The following is a 21180-nucleotide window of genomic DNA, read 5'->3' as shown; positions in this document are numbered from 1 at the left end:
AACGCATTGCACTCACCGGCGGTCCAGTGATAGTGAAGCCATTCGGCCCTCTTGGTCCACGGTTACCAACAGCCCCGGGAGACCCTGGGCCTCCGCGCAAACCTTGAAGCCCCTGCACATAAACAACAAATATAATTCCCTGTTCTGGCATTACTGCTAAAGGTTGGTGTAAATTTTAGCTCTTAAACGAGCCTCGATCTTGTATACAAAAAATAATGTACTATATAAGAGAGATGTCTGTCTGTCTGTGTGTGTGTCTGTCTGTTGCCATTTTTCTCAGAGATGAATGAACGGATCTTCGTCAAATTTTCAGAGGTTCATCAGTGAGTGCCTGGGAGTGTTTTAGGCAAAAAAAAAAAAAAAAAAAAAAAAATATCGTTTTTTTGGAGTAAAAAAAAAAAATCGGTCAATAGTGCCTAAGCCTTTTATAAATTAATGACAGTTATATACAAGTACACATTCGCATAAATAAATACAAAACAATCACCAGACATTTGAATACAAATAAATCAAACAATTCCGGAAGTGCACGAAGTTGGTAGTACGGCTTCTTCTTCTTCCTAATCGGTATCACACTTAACTCAAACGTGATGAACGCCACATTCACCCCATTCACCCACCAGCATATATATGAACCCCCTTCCTCTCTTGCCTCCCCCATCCACCCTCCCCTTCCCCCCCCCTTCGGTCTCCCCTTCCCCCATCACTCCCCCTACCTCCCTCTCCCCCTACCTCCCTCTCCCCCTTCCCCCCTCTCCCCCCCTACCCTCCCCCTTCCCCCTACCTCCCCCTTCGCCCATCCCCCCCTTTCCGTCTCCCCCTCCCCTTCCCCCCCTTTTCCCCCCATCACCCCTCCACCCGGCAACGCCGGGTACTTCTGCTAGTAAAAAAAAAAAAGGAAAATACATTAGAACAACATTCAGTAGAGAGCATACTCAGCAGAGCCAGGCTAAAGAGTTTACGTTTTATATCCCAATGACAGGCCGGATCAGGATTCGGACCTGAACAAAATTCTAACGGACTTCTTGTTGTCACCTACATCCACCAAGTTTTGTCATAATCCGTCCACAATTTTTTTGAAAGATTATGCTGCATATCGTTTGTGGCCCCATCTTTCAAAGGAGAAGAATCACTTGGGAATTTAAAAAAATTCTCGTTTCCAGATTTGGATCTTCGTGAAAATTGAATCAATTCGTCCTTGTCTCAGACGAGAAAGCTTGGTGTTGGCTTTGCGGTTAGGGTGCCGGCTTGGGATCCTAGGATCCTGGGTTTGAATCCCAGTCGATCGCTGAATTAACGCCAGGGGGGTTGACTCAGCCTGTCATCCTTCCGAGGTTGGCAAATCTCACAACAAATTACCAAATTACCAGCAAAATTACCAAAAATACAAATTAAAAAACATTTAAATTTAATTTAATTGAAATTAATTATTTAATTGATTAATAATAAATAAATAAATTTATTATTAATTAATTAATTAATTAATTAATTAATTAATTAATTTAAATTTAATTTAAATTAATATCAAATCAAATTAAAACCAAAATTAAATTAAAATTAATTACCAAATCATGACAAAATTACCAAAACAAATTACCAGTTCACTGGTAATTCCCTGTGTGTCGCAAGAGGTGATCAACAGGGTTGGCGGCAGGAAGGGCATCCGGCCATAAAACATCGCTTCAAAAAGGGGACCAAGGTGCCCGAAAAAGGCCAACCCCTGCTCTGCGGGGGAAAATGGCCTCTAAAGGTGGTTCTTGTCTTAGACTAAATCTTTCCACCAAGTTTCGGCCGATTCCGCCCATAACCTTTTGAAATACCCTGCTCACAGACAAACAAACGGACAGACATGGGTGAAAAAATTAACCTCCGCCCATCTTCAGTAGCGGAGGTAATTATGAGTTGTGACATTTTGTGTCGTCATTGTTTCCTGTCACGAGGAGGGGTGTTCAAGAAGAAGAGGAAACTTTGTCCATAAAATGGTTCCTTGACATAATGTTGTGATTTCAGCACTGCAGTTGTTGGCCTGGATGATTTGCTCCCTCCGGCTTGGGGGAACACTAAAAGTATCGGTGGTCCCTTTCTTCCCTGACAAGTGGATTTCACTCCCACCACAGTAAGATTTATTGCCAGTTGAATACATTTTGCCAATGCAGTATACAGATTTGTATTTTTCTGCTTGAACAGACCTCGCATGCCTGGTACTGTATCAAGCTCCCATTTTAATACATTCAGTCACTGGAATCCCTGGTGTTGGGCTAGCGGCTAGGGTGCCGGCTTAGGATCCAAGGATCCTGGGTTCGAATCCCGGTCGATCGCTGAATTAACGCCAGGGGGGTTGACTCAGCCTGTCATCCTTCCGAGGTCGGCTAATTGAGTACCAGTTCACTGGTAATTTCCTGTTTGTCGTTAAAGGCGGCAAAAAGGGTTGGCGTCAGGAAGGGCATCCGGCCGTAAAACATTGCTTCAAATAGGGGACCGAAAAACAACAACAACCACGGTTCCCGAAAAAGGCCAACCTCCGCTTTGTGGGGAAAAATGGCCTCTAAAGGTGGTTGGTTTTTTAGTCACTGGAATCTGTGGTGAAGATAACATCGAAATCAGTAATAATATATTTTGTGTTTTAAAAGGTAAAATGGTCTGTGCCTGATGCCTCATGCCTTTCTAATTTCCTGTTTGTTCATTCCCCTACTTGTTGAGTCAAAATGTGGTCCCACTTCCGCCATATCAGTTTGTTGTCCTTTTGATCCTCCGTGGCCTCGTCCTTCCACGAGCCGAGATCTTATGTTGTGGATGGGAGGACAAATGAGATGATCATTCAGAGTTATGCAGGACTCGGTGAATTTGTGGTTAAAGCATCCGCTTGAGCTTGGAAAGTCGGCGGTTAGAGTGTGACCCTGGCCGAGTCATACCTAAGACTTTGCCAATGGTTTGTGCTGCTTCCTTGCCTGATGATCAGCATTTACAAGAAAGAGCACAGACGAACCCCACATTACTTTCATCCCTTGTGGAGGGAGATTGGATGGTGCCACCAGCACCCAGTATGTTTCAGGAAGTAAGTTCACCGAAGGTTAACGGCTGTGCTTGTCTAATGTCAAGTCTTGTGTTGACTGCTGTGTGTGTGTGTGTGTGTGTGTGTGTGTGTGTGTGTGTGTGTGTGCGTGTGTGTGACAACACCTCCATGAGCCTTAAAACTATCGAAAAACAACTCGCCTGTTGTCCTGGTAATCCGACAGAGCCTCTTGGTCCTTTGTTTCCTGTGGCCCCCTTTGGAGGACGATCAAAGGATGGATCAGAGGTTTGGTTGGAATTGGGAGATGGGAGGGTGGTGGGAGGAGTGGTGGGGTGAGTTTACATTAGCAAGAAAAATGTTTAAGGAAACTCACTTCACGTACACACAGTCATAAATCTGCAGAACAATTCGTTTTTCTTCTTACAATAAGACAATTCACAATTGCATTTCATTCCAGTACATCTGTAAAAATGGAATGATGGCCTGTGTACACCGGGATGCGTTTTTGATTTTTTTTTTTTGAATCTTGAGATTTTTTTTTGAATGAAAAAAAGAATATAAATATATATTTTTAGAAATTATGAAATACATCTTCTTACCTTTTTATGAAAAAAAATAAAAAAAATTGAAAATTGTTGTGAATTTTTTTTAAACATTTTTTTGGAAAACAAAAATGCAAAAAATGAGAAAATGAAAAAAAAAGAATGGAAATTTGTGTTTTTTTTTTTGAGGGATGATTTTTGAGAGCAAATTGGGAAAACACCGATTGATGCATGAGGCAATGGATTCCATAACTCCTATATGAGGATTATCTCTCAAAGGCTCCGCCAAGTGTCATGGGGTCGGTTATGCTCACCGGTGGACCAGCAGGTCCTGGAGGACCTTTGCTGTCTTGAGCACAGGAGCAAGCGTGGGGAAGCGATGGACAGGACATCTCCACACGCTGCATTGATGGGGAACAACAACATCACATATTATTTTCAAAAGGATGTCAAATTAAAACAACGAAACATAATGATAGAATTACTTACGTGTGCGGGTAACTCGCAACACTTGTCACGGATGCCCCAGTCGGCGCTACACACCATATCCAGCATTTGCAGCTCGAACTGCAACGACATGTGTGGATGGGTTTTGTGCATCTTTCACTGCCATGCACTATGTCACAGACATGATCCACCATCCTGATTCGTTTTACAATAACAAAACAAAATGACAGTTGGCACTCCAGTAACCACAACGAGTACAATGTTTCAAGATAGAACTACAACGACACTCTTCGATGTCACGACGTCGACCGATAAGCCTCCGCCCACATTGTTACATAATTATACATATTTGTACAAAGTTTGATTTAAATCCATTCAGCTGGTGTCAAGCATCACTTTTACCTGACATGACCTCACCAAAATCACCTCAATCCTCACCTTTGATGCGAAAATCTAATCAGTTGATCTTTACCTCATTAGACATACCTGCACCGAGTTTGACTTAGATCCCTTCAGCCGTTCTTAAGTTATCACGGTAACAAAATAATTGTAACTTAACATGATCTCTGATCTTTGACCTTTTGACCCCAAAGTCGAATCAGTTTATCTTTGCATCAAAATATATAATTATACCAAGTTTGGTGATAATCCCATGAATGGTTCCAAGTTAGCTCGGTAACAGAATTTTTACCAGACGGGACATCTGACATTTGACCTTAGACCTCTTGAGCCCAAAATCGAATCAGTTAATCTTTACATCATTGTAGATATCTGTACCAAGTTTGAATTTGATTCCATTAACCGGTTCTCAAGTTATCGACCTATTTCAGACTTTGACCTTTGACCTCTTGACCCAAAAATCGAATCGGGTTATCTTTGCATCATAATACACCCTTGTACCAAATTTGGTCAGAATCCCATCTCTGGTTCGCAAGTTATCATGGTAACAGGATTTTTACCTAACTTGACCTCTGAACTTTGGTCTTTGACCTCGTGACTCCAAAATAAAATCAGTTATTCTTTACCTCATTATACATACCTGTACCAAGTTTGACTAAGATCTCTTCAGCCGTTCTCAAGTTATCACGGTAATGAAAGCCTATCACGGATGGACGGACGGTTGGACAGACAACCGGAAAACATAATGCGACTTCATCGGTGGAGGCATACAATGGATACATGAGGGTTAATCACAAATGTTTATGAAAGGTGACATGAGGAGCATCCATAACCCCAACCCGCTCCTGGCCATAGATGAGGGTAGGAATTCGGCAATTGACCAGGGTACTGGCAAACAGTGGCCGACACTTCTTGCAAAGCAGCCATGGGATCTTGGACTTCCACCAATGACTGTAAACAAACTGGACAGTTCTGCCTTAACATCCCTTCAAAGGATGTTTCCTTGCCCAAAGGGCACCAGGATGATAGTTTATAGTCGGGGTATGAATCAAACCCAGAAAAGACAGCCCAAGGATGAGGAAGCTACCTATGAACTATCCTAACAGAACCATGAGGAGCAATGATTATTATAAAGAGCATCTTGACCCAGCAAGTGCTCCCATTTATTATTTTTCAAATAAATTATTGACATGTTAGCAAAGGTTCCCCTGTTAGTGTTCATAACTGAACCCCTGGCTCATGATGTGGGGAACGCAGGTTCAAATCCCATAGACTGTTTGTTCTTTGTTTCCTAATGCCATGTGAAAGCACACCAATGTCTACTAATGTCTACTAATGTCCTTTGCTGGATACATGTCTTGGGATGTCTGTGGAATATTCCCAAGTTCCTCCAGGAGCCTTAGATTGTTGCAGATATAAATAAATGAATGAATGAATGAATGATCGTTTTAAGGGCATTTTTCCCCTGCTAGAGTGGGGTTGTGACAGGGGGGAATTAACGCCAGGGTTGCGGGCCCCCTGACAATCATGGTTCCCTGTTTATGGCATTTTATGGCCGGATGCCCTTCCTGATGCCAACCCTGAGTCGCCTCTTACGATGCGTAGGGATACGGTGTACCTATTCTAAGCCGGGGTACACACCGGGATCATTCATCCCAGCAAGCTGGTACTCAATTTGCCGACCTCGGAAGGATGACAGGCTGAGTCAACCCCCCTGGCGTTAATTCAGCGATCGACCGGGATTCGAACTCAGGATCCTAGGATCCCAAGCCGGCACCCTAACCGCTAAGCCAACGCCAGGCTTGCAGATATAAATAAATAAAGAGTAATAATAACTTACTGACATTTCAGACTTCAGCCATGCTTCTGGCTTGTAATTTTTGGTCGATGTCAAGTACGTTTAACAAGTTTCCCCCCCTCCCGCATTGAAGCCATGACAACAGCAACTCTTTCAGAGATTTCATATTGATGGTGAGCTACCATTTTTGGCCCCTCCCATAAGGTCGAAGATGGGGAGCATTAAAATGAGCTCTGTCCGACCAACTGATCATCTATCCATGTACTTTTGTGTACGCGATATTTTAAAAAAACCCCAAAAAAACCGTTGAACATTTAACTTTCATATTGCAGACGTCTATTCCTGATTAGATTATCTCAACCTGATTAGATCACGGTGGTGATTGGCTGAATTATGTTGCCATGGTAACCATCTCGGTTAATTTAGCTTGCATACACGGCAGTTAAAAAAACATTCAAGATTTACCTTTCATATGACAGATTTATTCCTCGTACCACCCAAAAGGTGGGTGACCTAGGGTACCAGCTCATTGTTGATAAATATATAATTCTTTACATGGGAGTATAATTTTGTTTTTTCCATGTAGAGTAAATATTAAAAAGTGCCGGGAGGATACTCAAGGGGTATGCACATTTGCCTCTAAGCTGTCTATCCTGCTTTTGAATTCCGGCCTGGCTATAAACGATCATACTGGTATTTCACATGCAGGGCGATTCATCAATGTGAGTACCAGATGCCAAATGCCGCTCATCAGATGGACGTAATGCCAGAGGAATTGGCTGACTTTCTCTGGCATTACGTCCTAAAGACAATTATTGGACCAGGAGCAATGGTCAGCGTGGACATTAGAGATCCCACAGGCGTCTTTCACGAAGAGAAGGCGAATCGTGAACATCTATCTATAATTCCAGTAATCTCTGTGTGTGTGTGTGTCTGTCTGTGTGTTTGTTTGTCTGTGACCGCTGTTTCTCGACAACCACGGGTCCGATATACTTGAAACTTGCCAGGTATATTGCTGGGGACCCGAGGATGTGCCTTTTCAAGGTTTCATATTAATCGGACAATTACTTACCGAGATATGTCCAAAAAACGCTTCAACCAATCAGAGAGCAGCGAGCTATCACGTGTGCCGAACGTGGCGATCAGACTCTGCCTCGGACGGCACATTTGACAGCGTATTCATTTATTTCACGTTGGAAAACTATGTTGCCGTTAAACTATGTTTTAAAACGAATTCAAACTGCGATTAAATTAAAACGATTCATCCTAACTGCGATTTGCGAACTTCCGGACAGTGACGACTGTCCGGCAGCACGCTTTCCGGCATCCAATCACAGAACGCTTTGTTGCGTAGGCGTGGCCGATGTGAGACGAGCGGAGCTGAGCGCGTTACGAGCTGACCGCCATTACGGTACGTAATTCGATTTCTTATGCGCATTATTTCTCCCAATTCATTCATCTCCCAATTTCTCCCAATTCAATTCGTATCACTAATAAAAACGAATTTGCGATTCATTCGCTTTCCTGCGCGTTTGTGCACGCGATGGCGATTGCTTTACCAAACTCCGGAAGCCGTTCGCTTTGGACCAAACCATTGCATGAGGGGGGGGTTCTGTGGTCGTTGCGAATGGACCAAACCATTCATGTAAATAGAGGGGGGGGATTGTCACTGTACTCGCAAGCCGTTCGCCGTTCGCTTTGGCGTTGCGAATGAACCAAACCATTTCATGTAAATAGAGGGGGGGGGATATAATTTTAGATAGATATATAGTACGGGCATATATATAGTACGGGCATGCCCTAGTATTACAAATTGCTGCCCCGATTGACCAATGGGATGGCAATGGCAAACCACCTAGCATAACCTTTGCCCAGTAACTGCTTCAGCAGCACCGACGCTCTGTCAAGAGACTTCCATTTCATTTTAATCAAGTGAATTTTTTTTTTTTTTGTTGTACACAAGGTCAAGGCTCGTGTAAGAGCTAACATTAATCACAAAAAGACAAACTGACACATAAAACATAAGATAAAGGGAGCGGGAGACAAGATTGGGAGAGAGATGGAAGCACTCAAGTACAACGTTTGAGAGCAGGGACATCAGGAGATCTGTGGGAGGGAGAGGGCTTGGGGGGAGGAGGCATGGGAAGGGGCGGGGGAGGTATAAAACACATGGACACTGCTAGGACATCCAGTAAAGAAGTCGGAATTTCAAAAAAGTGGATCTGGGGTGAATTAGCGGGGGTAGAAAAGATCAAGGTTTTGGATGGGGGAAGATAAGAGATGGTGGTGAACAGCTGTTTTAAAGACCTGGAGGGAGGAGTGGGAATGAAGGGAGTGGGGGAGTTTGTTCCAGAGGCGGGAGAAAAGAGGAATGAAAGCGAGGAGGTGAATAGAGAGTCTTTATTTTGGCAGTTTAACCATAAGAGGGTTGCTGGCAGATCTTGTGCGACCTGCAGGAATATTTGAGGGACAGAGCACAGACAGAGCTGGGGAGCAAGGCCGGAGAGGAGTCGGTAGAAGACAGAAAGACCACCTACCTGCTTGTTATGATGTTAATGTTAAAGAAAATTAGAAATAATAACATTAGAAAATGTCAAAGGGAAAATGCATAAATAGCCCAGCAGATATGTGAAAAAATTGTGCTTTTGGTGATACAAGCATGAAATTTTGAACACTGATAGAGCATACTACTAGGAAGATTTTTGGATATAGGGGCATTCAAATCTTTTCCTAGGGACAAAATGGCGGCCATTTAAAAAATGGCCGTTTACGGATAATAAGATACACAGTACCGATGTCTATAAAACTAGATTTACTTATTGCTCAAGCACACCTATGATGTTTTTTTCACGTAAACAGGTTGTAAGATCATAATTAAATGTCAACAAACTCACATAACATTTATTTGGTCCTTATTCTTTACAAAAATAATTACTTTTTGAGCTATTTTGAGCAAACTCCAGAAACACAATGGAAATGAAGTGAAAATGCCACATTAACGCTGTGGAAGTGACTTTCACTATAAAACAGTCTACAAAACAGTCTTCCACATGTTTGTGTATATGTAACAGGTGTGTTATTCCTCCTGTATACTATCGTGTGCACTCCCCTGCACAGTGACACAGAGCTGAGCACTGGAGTGCGGCCTTAACACACTTGCACTGTTTCCTGCAACCCTTCTTGCATCCACATCTAATCAATTGTCGGCATGCCTCAGTTGCCTCTGTGAGGGTTGTCCAATATATCCCCCAGCCGTTATTACTCTGTTTCCAACCCCATTCACTTGGCGATGGGAGCTCAGGTGCGCAAATCATCATCTGGCCCCAACAAAAGCCGGCTTGGTAGGCAGCTCTCTTGATGTGTTGTCTGAGGGCTTCTTGCGTTGGTGGGATAGCCTCTATTGATCTACCAGTCTGGGTGAAGAGATGCTTGCGGGCATCGTTAACATGTTCCTGGCTGCTTGTTCGATCGTAGAGCAGAACAACAAAACGCTCCAGTGGATCCATGTTGTCATTTGCAGTTGAAATGGTTGGTGTGGCAGCCAGTGCGCAGAAAGCTGAGGTGACCTCATCATAGGCTTTCCATGTTTCCCATGCTGTTTTCTTCCCCCTTCCGCCGAAGCAGGACACGGTGTCACACCCAGTGAAGGCGTGGAAGAATGGCAACCCTCGGCACTTGTTTGGTCCCAGTGCCACAGCCATCTCGTGAGCTGCCAAGTGCCTGAAATTCTTCCCTGTGCCAAAAGCAACCCAGAGTTCATCGATGTCAAGATATCCAGTTGCTGCCACTGCAAGGATCAAAACATCTGTGTCCACTGTGCGGATTGACACCTTGGTATAGCCCTGTCTGACTGCATCTTGGACATGGAGTAGTATCCTTGTATCTGCCTCCTCGTGACTACACGGGGAAAGACCAGTAACATCTCGTGGCTGTGTACAAAAAACTTCTTTGTGGTTTGTGGTGACGATTTGCTTGTCAGTCTCAATGTTTGCTATCCTCGTTGCTAGAAAGTCAAACAACTCCACCTTGTTCTCGTCTATGCGAAGGAAGGCCTGCCAGTTTCGAGGGATGGAACTAGATGGCTCAACTCGTCTCCTGGTGCCTTTACCCCTCGTCTTCCTGGTGTCGGCTTTCAAACTGTCTGGGAAATATTCATCCCAGATAATATCAACCCTGCTCTTATTTTGTATCTGAGATGTGATGTATGGCAAGAATACTAGTGATGCATACTCAGAGAAGGTCTTCGCATTACGAGGTGCCAGCATGTTCACGATGGCTGCTCCATCCAGGATCATGACTTCAACAGGGGGGCTTACATCATCATTTTCCCGTGAGGTGATCAGATCTTCTAAGCACCCAACCAGATCAGACTTGGTTCCAAGCCGGATTTTGCCCATTTGTGACAATGCAGGGGGACAAGCTTGGTTTTCATGTGCAAAGAATTCATCAAGATCTCCATTCCGTGTCTGGGATGCAATAAACAGCCTGGAGAACAGAACGCAGTCATTCTTCAGAGATACCACCTTCAACTCTGTTCTTGACTTCTCTCTGACTGGGGGTCGGCTGAAGAGAGGGAGATTGTTTCTTTTTATTGGGTCAGTGATAGGCTTTGTCTGATGTACAAGCCTCTCGTTCACATATGTGTCATACTGTTCTTTTCCCAGCTTCTCGATCTGGTAAAGGGTGTTGATGACTGCTGGGTCTGCCAGGTCTCTGCTGTCTAGCACCAAGAGATCTTTGCTGTCGTCACAGAATGGGTTCCCCATCTCTCCTATGACACGGGTGAGTGCTCTCACATCTCGAGCAAAGGCTACCTGCGTGTGCTTTGTCTGTTCATGGTGTTTTAGTTCAGTTTTCCTAATTCTTTTTTCTGTTGTGGCCTCGAACTTATAGATCAGTTTGGCCATCTCTGGACCAGACACCATCCATCGGCGCAAAGCTGCAGCATTCTCCGTAAGACCTACAGCCCCTCCATCACCTTTCACCAATGCATTATTTTGCTCGTGTGCCTGGTCTAAGGCTATGGCAGAGAATGCACGTGTAGTCTTCTTCATGGTGAAGTTTCCTGCCAGAAACTGTGCGTATACAGTTGGATGCTTTGTTGCAAGTGTCACCATGTCGCGCAAGTGAACTGGGATCCACCTGGCATAGTTTGTATGTCCCAAGGCGAAGAACCATGGTACAAGCTTGGTCAGAGCATCAGTGTACAGTTGGAAGTTTCCTTCACGGACGGATCTCACATAGATCAGGACTGCCAGTTCTAGCTGCATAATTAGGAACCAGAACTGAAACTGTGGACTTGCATTGGCTTGTTCACCGCACCAGTCATCTAGTGGTATCGTATCCTGTCCCTCATCTAGTCCACTGGTGTACTGGCTGTAGGCTTCCTTCAGGAGAAGATAGAGAGTACTGGCTGTGACTTGGTGTGCTCGTCGTGTGCGTGTCACATGGGTCACTTTCAGGAAGGAATCAGCAGTACCACTTGTAGCAACCCCTGCAAGCATCAGAACGCCTGTCCACCCACTGCTATCCAGAAGGTCACCGAGGGTTTTCCATGCTGCCATCTCAATATGGAGTCCACCAAAGACCATGACGAAGTGATCTTCTCCGTGTGTTTCTGGCCATCTCCATTGGATCTGTTTGGCAAGTGTGTACAGTGGCTGATCAAGTGTGATTACAGGGATCTGACCTGGATTCAGAATATCGATTGCTTTCTTGATGACATCCATGGAGTGACGAATCATTGCCACAGATTTTGCCTGGTCATAGAAAAGAGGCAGCAATGAAGTTAAGGCCACACTACACTCTGGTTCTTCTGGAATAGACTGCTTGCTGGCATGGTATCCAGCCCATGATACTGTCTCGTCTCCCTTAAGTGGTGTGTCAGATAGCACTGTCTTCTCCATCTGCTCCAGCCACCTGTCAAAATGCAAGATAATGAACACAATTAAGAACAAACAAGTCCACACAAGTTAACAAGTCTTGGTTATTTAGGTACACATATAACTGTCCACAGTTCAAACACAATAATCAGTTACCTGTACTCAATCTGCATTGCTTCAGGGATGAGTTGGCAGTTGCTTTTGTTGGGACCCGCTAGCTTGGGTACAGGTGGGTCACATTTACCCAGAACAACAGGAGGTACGATGGTGTATGACTGTGGCAGGTGTGCATCTGTTGTTGATGTGTCATCTGGGTTTACCCGTTGAACTCCACGGCTATCGCTATTTGGGTGCTGGAAAAGTGAAATGCCAGTGCCATGGAAGGAGTCGTGGGCACTTGTTGAACTGGGGTTATGATCAATGTTATCCACTGCCCCAGTTGTGAAGAGGTCACTTTTTAGCTCAGGGGGGCAAACTGTACCCTCATTTTGGAAGAAACGGCAGATTCTGTTCCCCAAGTCCGTGGAGATGCTAAGCACCCTGTCATAGGAGATCGAGAGACCCAGGTTGAACATAGTATCAACCAGGTCTCTTTTTCGAGTCTTTGTGTGGATAAGGGTGCCCAGGTACACAGGCAGGGGAGTCTCCCGATTGTGACTGTGCCTCGTGGACGTGGTAGTACTGCTACTCTCTCTGCGGCGTGAGTAACTGTTGAACATAAGGAGTTGTGAGATTGTGAGAGTAGGTGTTGATACCGACGAGTGGCTTGACTGCTCTTGGATGTTAGGACCATTCAAGATCATAGAAACTAGTGATACAAGCGAATTAGGTACCGAATGTTCTTGGCAGTGGGCTTCAAATGAACCACTAAATGTTGAGTTCATTTTCAACATGTCTCTGCGAACTATATTTGCGGCTCTAGCAAGACAAACTCCATCACTGTCAGTGTCGTGATCACATGCCTTCTGAAGGGCTGAGCCAACATGCTGGTTGAAAGCAAGCAGAATATCTCGACCGGACATGTGCTCCTCTAGGTCTGGAAAATATGTCATGATTCGATCTTTGAGTTTGGTGGAGTGGACACGCCTGGTCAAGACTGTTCCAAGCTGTTCCAGCCTGGTGGTGTATAGTCTTGCTAGGTCTACCAGCTTGAACACTGGTGTCACAAGAGCATCTGTGCGGGCATCATCGATGTAGGACACTAGCTCTCCAAGTGCTATACCGTGATTGATATCATCTTGTTCATTCAGTGTTGTGCTTGTGGCCCTTGCTTTGTTATAAAGTGACACCAGACACTTCACGTGGTACTGTGCATCTTGTGCTATAAGGTCACCTGCACTCAGTTTAGCAAGAAGTGCCTGATCTCCTAGTTTCAGGGCAGCTGTCCTGACATGTTTATCGAGGTCGAAGGTGGAAGCTTTTCGCAGAGAATTAGTACCCGCTGGTTTGTCACAAAAGAAACACTTTTCAGGCTGTGGCTGTGTGTGGTCTACATGTACTCTGTGACGGGTGTACTTTCTTGAGACACTTGCGGTTTCTTCACTAGACGTTTCTCTTTTTTGTGCCCGATGCAGTTCAGTTTTGTTGTATTTCAGTCTGCATGAATCATGCCACTTAGCCTTGTGGCTCTGGAAGGTTGACTGGATACCTTCACCATCGTCCAGGCGGGACAGTTCTAGAGATTTTGGCAGGCAGCCCATATGGCTGAAGGTGAGGAGATAATCTGCAAGAGTTTGGTATCCGGACCCTGTGGTTCGCTTGGAATCAACTGGACAGGCAAGGGCCTCATCGGTGACCTCCTGACATAACACACACTTCTCCCAATCTGTCAGATAAGGCATGTTTGTTCCAGATGTACTAGGGCTTTGGGGGTCTAATAGCTTGAAATTTTTGTTGGCCATTGTCAATTAAGCATTATCCACCACCACCATCCAATCAATATACAAATTGGGAACCAAATCTAGGTAGCTACTACAGTCAATGAGCGAAGGTGCAGTGCAGTCGAGTTATCATCTGAAAAAGAAATACATACATTATTATCATAAATATAGTAATTCGCTTTCGTAACTTTTCACTAGCCTTGCATTGTTCCTTATAGTCACCTAGTCTATGATAGGAAAGTTCATAAAGCTACATCAAAGTTGTTCATATAAAGGTATTGAACCAAAATTACACCCAGGAGAAATCAGATAGTCATGCAAAGTTAAATAATTAAACCGCTAGACCAGTCCTGTCTATTGCAATGGTAAACCATTTGTTCTGCCCCTTATAGGCCACCGTAGATTCCAATTTTGAACCCAGTATGAAGGTATTGCATAGCATGTACATGACAATTTATAATATGCTCATTACATTGTGTTTCAATAGCAGCACAAATGACAAGTCTGAAATAATAGGTAAATATGTCCTTCTTAGCCGCCATTTTGGGCCAAGGAGAAATCTGGAATGCCCCTACATCCAAATTTCACTGTAAGGGTATGCCCTAACTGTGTGCCAAGTTTCATGCTTGTATCATCAAAGGCACAATTCTACCACAATTCTTCACATATCTGCCGGACTAAAACGAGCACATTTTAATTCACCATAGGACGAAGACCTTTTATTAATTCAGTTGAAGGGCTATTTGGCATCACATCATCATACTAACAGCATCATACTCTCCACGCTTGCTAAGTGTGGGTTGACGAGTGCGAGCAGCTGTTTAATTTGATCCCACAGCAGCCAGTAGAGAAAAATAACAAGCGTTTAACCACTCAACCAAAAAAGCCAGTTACAAGTAAAGTACTTTTTTTATGATTGATTTTGTTTTGTGATGAATTGCGTTTCTAAAGAGACAAAGCGTTTCCAAATATCGTGTTTTTCTTAGAAGGAACTGACAATTTATTCTTACCGAAGCTGCAGAACCACCGAGTGAATTGGACCCTGGATGCTGGCCCAGCACCTCCCGGCCAGTCACATCGATGCGTCCCAATGGTTGGGAGGCCTTCTTTTCAATTAGGCCACAGTCGACAAACAGGGTTACCTGCGTGGGAGTCACTGCCACGTGGACCTGCAGTAGATGGACAGGTTGCATAATAAGACAGATTGAACCATTGATTTGCGCATTAATCTTAATATCAGGAAGCAGAAATTAATGTTAAAACTTTTAGAACAAATTTCCATCAGGAGCAGAAGGGATTGAGACCTTGTGAAAACTGCCGAAAAAGATCTTCTCCACTCCAGGCCCGGAAAAAGAAATTGTCTGCAAGGAGTTTGTCTCATCCAGCCCGTGGAACTCCAACATTCTCTTGCTGCCTGAAAAATCGATTGTTCTTTTAGCACTTGCTAGGTAGACTCACGTAAATACAGACTTGGCATTTAATATGGAAAATATTTTTTTTCTTGACTTGGGTTTACTTTCTTAACTCAGTATATCAATCTGGTGAGTTTCTTTTACACTTTGGTGATTTATTTGTTCAAAGAACCATGTCACTGATTGTCTGTTGCAGCAAGAAGTCAACAACAGGATTATATCACAGGTGGCGTGGCAAAATGTACGGACAGGTGCATTTGATGATTGGCTTCACAGTCGGGTATACAAGGGTTGTTGCGTTCTGTATTTGTGGAAAACAACTGCTGCACATCTCCAAAAGTTATTGCCGCTTACTCTGGAGATGGTCCGTCAACTCGACAATGCTGTTTGTCATGGAGTGGTGGCTTTACGAAATTACGGCATGAAACAGCGTGCTATTGCTCGGCAGTATGGCATCACTCAAGGTCAGGTGTCAAAGATCCCCAAACGAAATGCTCAGAGGGGTGTCCCTACTCCAATACCGAGTCTAGGACGTCCCCGCAGAACCACAAGGAGGGATGGTCGCCAGCTGTACCGGTTAGTCCGCAATGGCCGTACCAAGTCAGCTAATCGGCTTAGGGCTGAGTGGCAGCAAGTGACAAATGTGCCTGTATCCAGAAGGCTAGTCAACCAACGACTGGTTCAAGCAGGCTATCGTGCCAGGCGTCTCCTGAGAAAGCCACGCCTGACCAGACAACACCGCCAGTGCCGATTGCAGTGGGCCAGAGAGCACCGTCAATGGCAGCCAGGACACTGGAATCACGTGATCTTCAGTGACGAGTCTAGATTTCTGGTCTATCGTCAAGATGGCCACGTCCGAGTGCGCAGACAAGTGCATGAAGCCTACAACAAAGATTGTACAGTGCCAAGAGTCCAAGCTGGAGGTGGTGTGGTGACCGTTTGGGCTGCTTTTCATGCAGGGGGCAAAACTGACCTGGTTGTTCTGAATGGAAACCTGAACTAGTTCAGGTACAGGGCCATTCTGGAAGAAACATTGCTTCCATTTGCTCGTGCAGCCTTTCGAGGAAACTTTGTCTTCCAAGATGACAATGCACGGCCTCATCATGCTCGCATGATCCAACACTTTCTTGCTGACCGTGGTGCAGAGCATATGGAGTGGCCTGCCATGTCCCCAGATATGAATCCGATGGAGAACTTGTGGGCAGAATTAACGCGTCAAATCGACCACTTGGACCAGCAGCCGACCTCTGTGCGTGAATTGCAGCAGGCTATTGTCACTGCATGGCAAGCGATTCCTGTCCAAACCTTGGCAAATCTCGTGAACAGCATGCCTCAACGTGTACGTGCTCTCCTGAATGCTCGTGGGGGTTACACGAAGTACTGAACTGTAATTTTACTGTCCGTAATCCCAGTCGTAATTTAACTTTTGTTTTTGTTAAAAAAAATTTTTGGCTAATGTGCAAAATAAAGAGATACTTCTGGAAAACGTACAGAAGTTTAACACAGTACTGTCCATGAATTGAGTTCGATATCAGTTTACATCACTTTCAAGGATCAATTTATTTGTTTTGAAATGTCAAATGTGGTTTTTGTTTCTTTTAAAGGTCACATTAACAAAATCTAGAATAATTTCAACATAATTCCAATGAACTTTTGGTTCTAAGACATCTTGAAAAGTAAGTTCACCCCCACCAAAAAAATATTCCATATTAAATACCAAGTCTGTATATGACCACAGACCAATAGTGAATCACCTTTAAAACATGCAATATTTAACTTGTTCAGCTTATACTTTTTCAGAGTATTAAAAAGTTTCTACAACACACTCGCAATATTCCAAGATGCTCCAAAAAAGGACAACAATATCATTTGCATACCCCACTGGTAATATATGAAGCTCATTCTAACTACTCACTCGCTGACTCACTGATTGACTGATATTAATGTTCGGTACCTTCCGGGTGACGCAGAAAGCTGAAATTTTGCATGCCGACGGAGATCTAAGCTGATACACCGGAAAAAAAAACACAGAACCGTCAAAAAGCGTCCGTAAATGAAAATGTATGTTTAAAAACCCGTAAAGCATGCTTAAAAAAACAAAAAAAACACACATATATATATAAATAAACAAGAGAGATAATGTGTCAGTCAGTTTGTGTGTCTCCTCCATAACTCCAAAATCATGAAACTTAGCGGCCCAAACCTTTGTATGCTTACCAAGGGAACTCCAAGGGAGTGCATGAATGAAAACTGGGTATTTGGGTAAATTTAAACACCCCTTTTGAAGATAATTTAGGGGATGCTCACCACAACAAACCAAAATAGTTCTTACCGAAATAGCAGCGTGCCATCTTTGACAGCTCTCTAGCACATTACTGGGTTCTTAAGCCACCATTTTGTTTGGCCTGCTCAAAAATGGCTTGCCTTGGAACCACAATGACCTCTTGCAGACCAATTAAAGTATATATTCGACATCTGGCTTCGTATTTGAGGATCGGATCCTGTGGACTAAATAAGTGTCGAAATCTGGAGTGCAATCAGAAACATAGGGGCAATACCCCTGGTGCTCACCTGGTAGAATAAACAGTACACTGCACCGACTAAGGGTATTTTAAACCAATTTCAATGGTTGCTAGAAGACAGGGCAGCATGTAGAATCATATTAACATCATCGTAAGACTTTAAACAAACAAAGAAAAAAATACCTATTTTGGGGGATGCCCAAACACCCCTCTCCCCCAAACCCATATACCTCCTAAAGACCCCAATTTTTCTAATGCCTTGAGCAAACATTGGTACATCATGGGTGATTAAGGGTGTGGTGAAGTTTCATTGAAATTGCGTGTGCAGTTTCTGAGAAGAAAGCAAATACTTATTTGGGCGGGGGGGGGGGGGCAACCCCCCCATAGACCCCAAAAGGGGCAGATTTTTTTAATGCCGTGAACAAACATTGGTAAATCACGGGTGGTGAAGGTTGTGGTCAAGTTTCATCAAAATTGTATGTGTAGTTTCAGAAAAAAAAGCAAATTCCTATTTTGGCAGGTCAAACCTGGACCCACTTTGGCCCCCCCATAGATCCCCTTAGACTTTGATTTTCTTAATGCCGTGAACAAATTTGGGTACATCACGGGTGATGAATGTTGTGATCAAATTTCATCGAAATAGTGTGTGTAGTTTCAGAGGAAAAAGCTTATTCCTATTTTTGGGGGTCAAACCTGGATCCACTTTGACCCTGGTAAACCCCCTTAGACCCTGATTTTTTTTTTTTAATGCCGTGAACAAACTTTAGTCACAACACAACAAATATCATTTGTGCCAAATTTGGTCGCATTCCCATCAGCGGTTTCGGAGAAGTTTCAAGTGTTTACGGACTGATGGCCTGATGGACAACACGCCATCGCATAAGCTCCCCTGAACTTCGCTCCAAGTGAGCTAAAAATTTAAGAAATTAGTTATTCTTATAACTAAGTATATTTATGTAAGCATGGCTGTCATCCCTCCTTCTGCACTGTTGTCTTAATACTCAATCCTCCATAAGATAGGGTGTCACTCCACTGGAATCTGAAATACTCAAAGGAAAGCCGAATATTTGAACCATCTGTTTTTAAAAATTCCCTCTAAATGATGGACCCAGATTTTTTTTTTTTTTTTTTTGTATACAAGATCGAGGCTCGTGAAAGAGCGAACATTAATCACACAGAAAGACAAACAGACACATAAAACAAATAACATCGGGAGCGGTAGACAAGATGGGGAGAGAGGGGGAAGGACACAAACACAATATTTGAGAGCAGGGACCGAGAGACATGGAGACATCGAGAGAACTGTGGGAGGGAAAGGTTTTTTGTGGGGGGGAGGCCTGGGAAGGGTGGGGGTGGGAGAGGTATAAAACATATGGACACTGCCAGGACTTCCAGGAAAGAAGTTGGAATTTCAAACAAGGTGGATCTGGGGTGAATTAGTGGGGGTAGAAAAGATCAAGGTTTTGGATGGGGGAAGATAAGAGATGGTGGTGAACAGCTGTTTTAAAGACCTGGAGGGAGGAGTGTGATTGAAGTGAGTGTGGGAGTTTGTTCCAGAGGCGGGAGAAAAGAGGAATGCAAGAGTGAAGGTGAGCAGAGAGCCGAGATTTCGGCAGTTTAACCATCAGAGGGTGGCTGGCAGATCTTGTGCGACCTGTAGGAATATTTGGGGGACAGAGCACAGAGAGAGCTGGGTGAGCAAGGCCGGAGAGGAGTCGGTAGAAGACAGAAAGACCACCTACCTGCCTGCTGTGAGTGAGTGAAAGGCCCTCAGAGATAGCTTCATCGCGGGAGATTCCAATGATTCTGAAAGCTTTGGATTCAACAGCGTGAAACCGAGCCAGGTGTGAGGCAGGAGCGCCAGCCCATAGGGGAGAACAGTATTCCATTGAGCTGCGGATGAAAGCCTTGTATGTGGTGAGGAGCTCAGGTGTGCCTAGGAAGGACTTCGCACGACGGAGGGTGCCCAGTCGGCGACTGGCTTTGGAGGCCAGCTTGGAAATGTGGTTTTCCCAAGAAAGATCATGGCAGATAGTGAGACCCAAAAGCTTGAGCGACAGAACTTCTTGGAGAGGATTGTTGAGAAAGTAGATGGGAGGGTTGTCCAGTCGATCTTTTCGGAGAGACATAGTAAGAGTGTGAGATTTGTCAGGATTGAAAGACATGTTCCACTTGTTTGACCAGTCTGTGATTTTGTCCAGGTCTTCAGAGAGTGAGGAGGCTGCAGACTGCCGATCTGAGGGAAGAGGAATGGAGCGGCAGAGAGTGGAGTCATCAGCAAAGAGATAGAGAGGATTTTCCAGACAGTCGGAGAGATCATTGATAAAGACCAGAAATAGCACAGGGCCCAGCACACTGCCTTGGGGAACTCCAGCCTGAACAGGAAGGGGAGATGAGAGAAATCCATTCAGGGCCACACGTTGACTACGACCAGAGAGGAAGTCCGCAAGCCATGCATGGAGATTTCCATGGATACCATATGAGGAGAGTTTGGTGAGCAGAGCTGGGTGCCAGACCGTATCGAAGGCACGTGATATGTCAAGGGAGACAGCTCTGATTTCCTGTTTGGCATTGAGGACCTCCATCCATTGTTGAGACAGCAGAAGCAGCATGTCCAGAGTAGAGTGACCTGGTCTGAAACCAAATTGATGATCAGAGATCAAGCCATTGGAGAAGAGGAAGGATTTCATATCCGAAGCAATGATGGATTCCATGACTTTGCTGATAATTGGGAGCAGGCTGAATGGTCTGTAGTTGCTAGGATCTGTTTTTGCACCTTTTTTGTGTAAAGCGGTGATGTTGGCTGATTTCCAGGATGCTGGCAGATGACCTTGAGCAAAAGATAGGGTGAAAAGAACAGAGAGAGGGTGAGATAGAGCGGCAGAGCAGGATTTTAGGACCCGTGGGCTGATGCCGTCTGGTCCAGTTGCAGAATCAGAGTCGAGGTTTGACAAAAACTCCACCTTGTCAGGAGAGAAGGACACAGAGTCCTGGAGCAGTTGGGTTCGACTGGGAAGGGTGGGAACAGAGAGAGATGGGTTTGGGACTAAGGATTTTGAGGCAAAGACAGAGTTGAGGCATTCGGCTTTGTCACGTGCGATGTCAACTGTGTGGCCATTTGAGGTAAGGGAGGGATTGGAGGGGGAACAAACACCAGAAACGGATTTGACCAGACCAGATTGAGTCTATTCCAAAGTATGAAAGAGGTGGGGATTGGCAGGTCAGATCTGCCTAACATTTTCAGGCATTTGAACCAGAAGCATTTGACAACTCTGCAAGGCGGTT

At 44.4% G+C, this 21180-nt stretch overlaps 1 protein-coding gene across 1 annotated transcript in view; it reads right to left on the bottom strand.

Annotated features, from left to right (window-relative positions):
- LOC137439093 (collagen alpha-1(XIV) chain) overlaps nt 1–21180 on the bottom strand; it is a 173449-nt gene that overhangs the window by 16180 nt on the left and 136089 nt on the right. The window contains exons 36-41 of the mRNA XM_068134790.2: nt 15266–15375; nt 14972–15130; nt 4045–4122; nt 3870–3956; nt 3214–3267; nt 17–112 (exon numbers count right to left, since the gene is read on the bottom strand). Of these exons, the coding sequence (XP_067990891.2) occupies nt 17–112; nt 3214–3267; nt 3870–3956; nt 4045–4122; nt 14972–15130; nt 15266–15375 (584 nt within the window). The remainder of the gene's footprint in view (nt 1–16; nt 113–3213; nt 3268–3869; nt 3957–4044; nt 4123–14971; nt 15131–15265; nt 15376–21180) is intronic.

The sequence above is a fragment of the Myxine glutinosa genome, chromosome 13 (genome assembly GCF_964187855.1).
Source record: "Myxine glutinosa chromosome 13, kmMyxGlut1.1, whole genome shotgun sequence".
In the NCBI taxonomy this organism is placed as follows: domain Eukaryota; kingdom Metazoa; phylum Chordata; class Myxini; order Myxiniformes; family Myxinidae; genus Myxine; species Myxine glutinosa.
The sequence above is the reverse complement of the archived record's forward strand: the minus strand, read 5'-3'. Positions and strand labels throughout refer to the sequence as shown.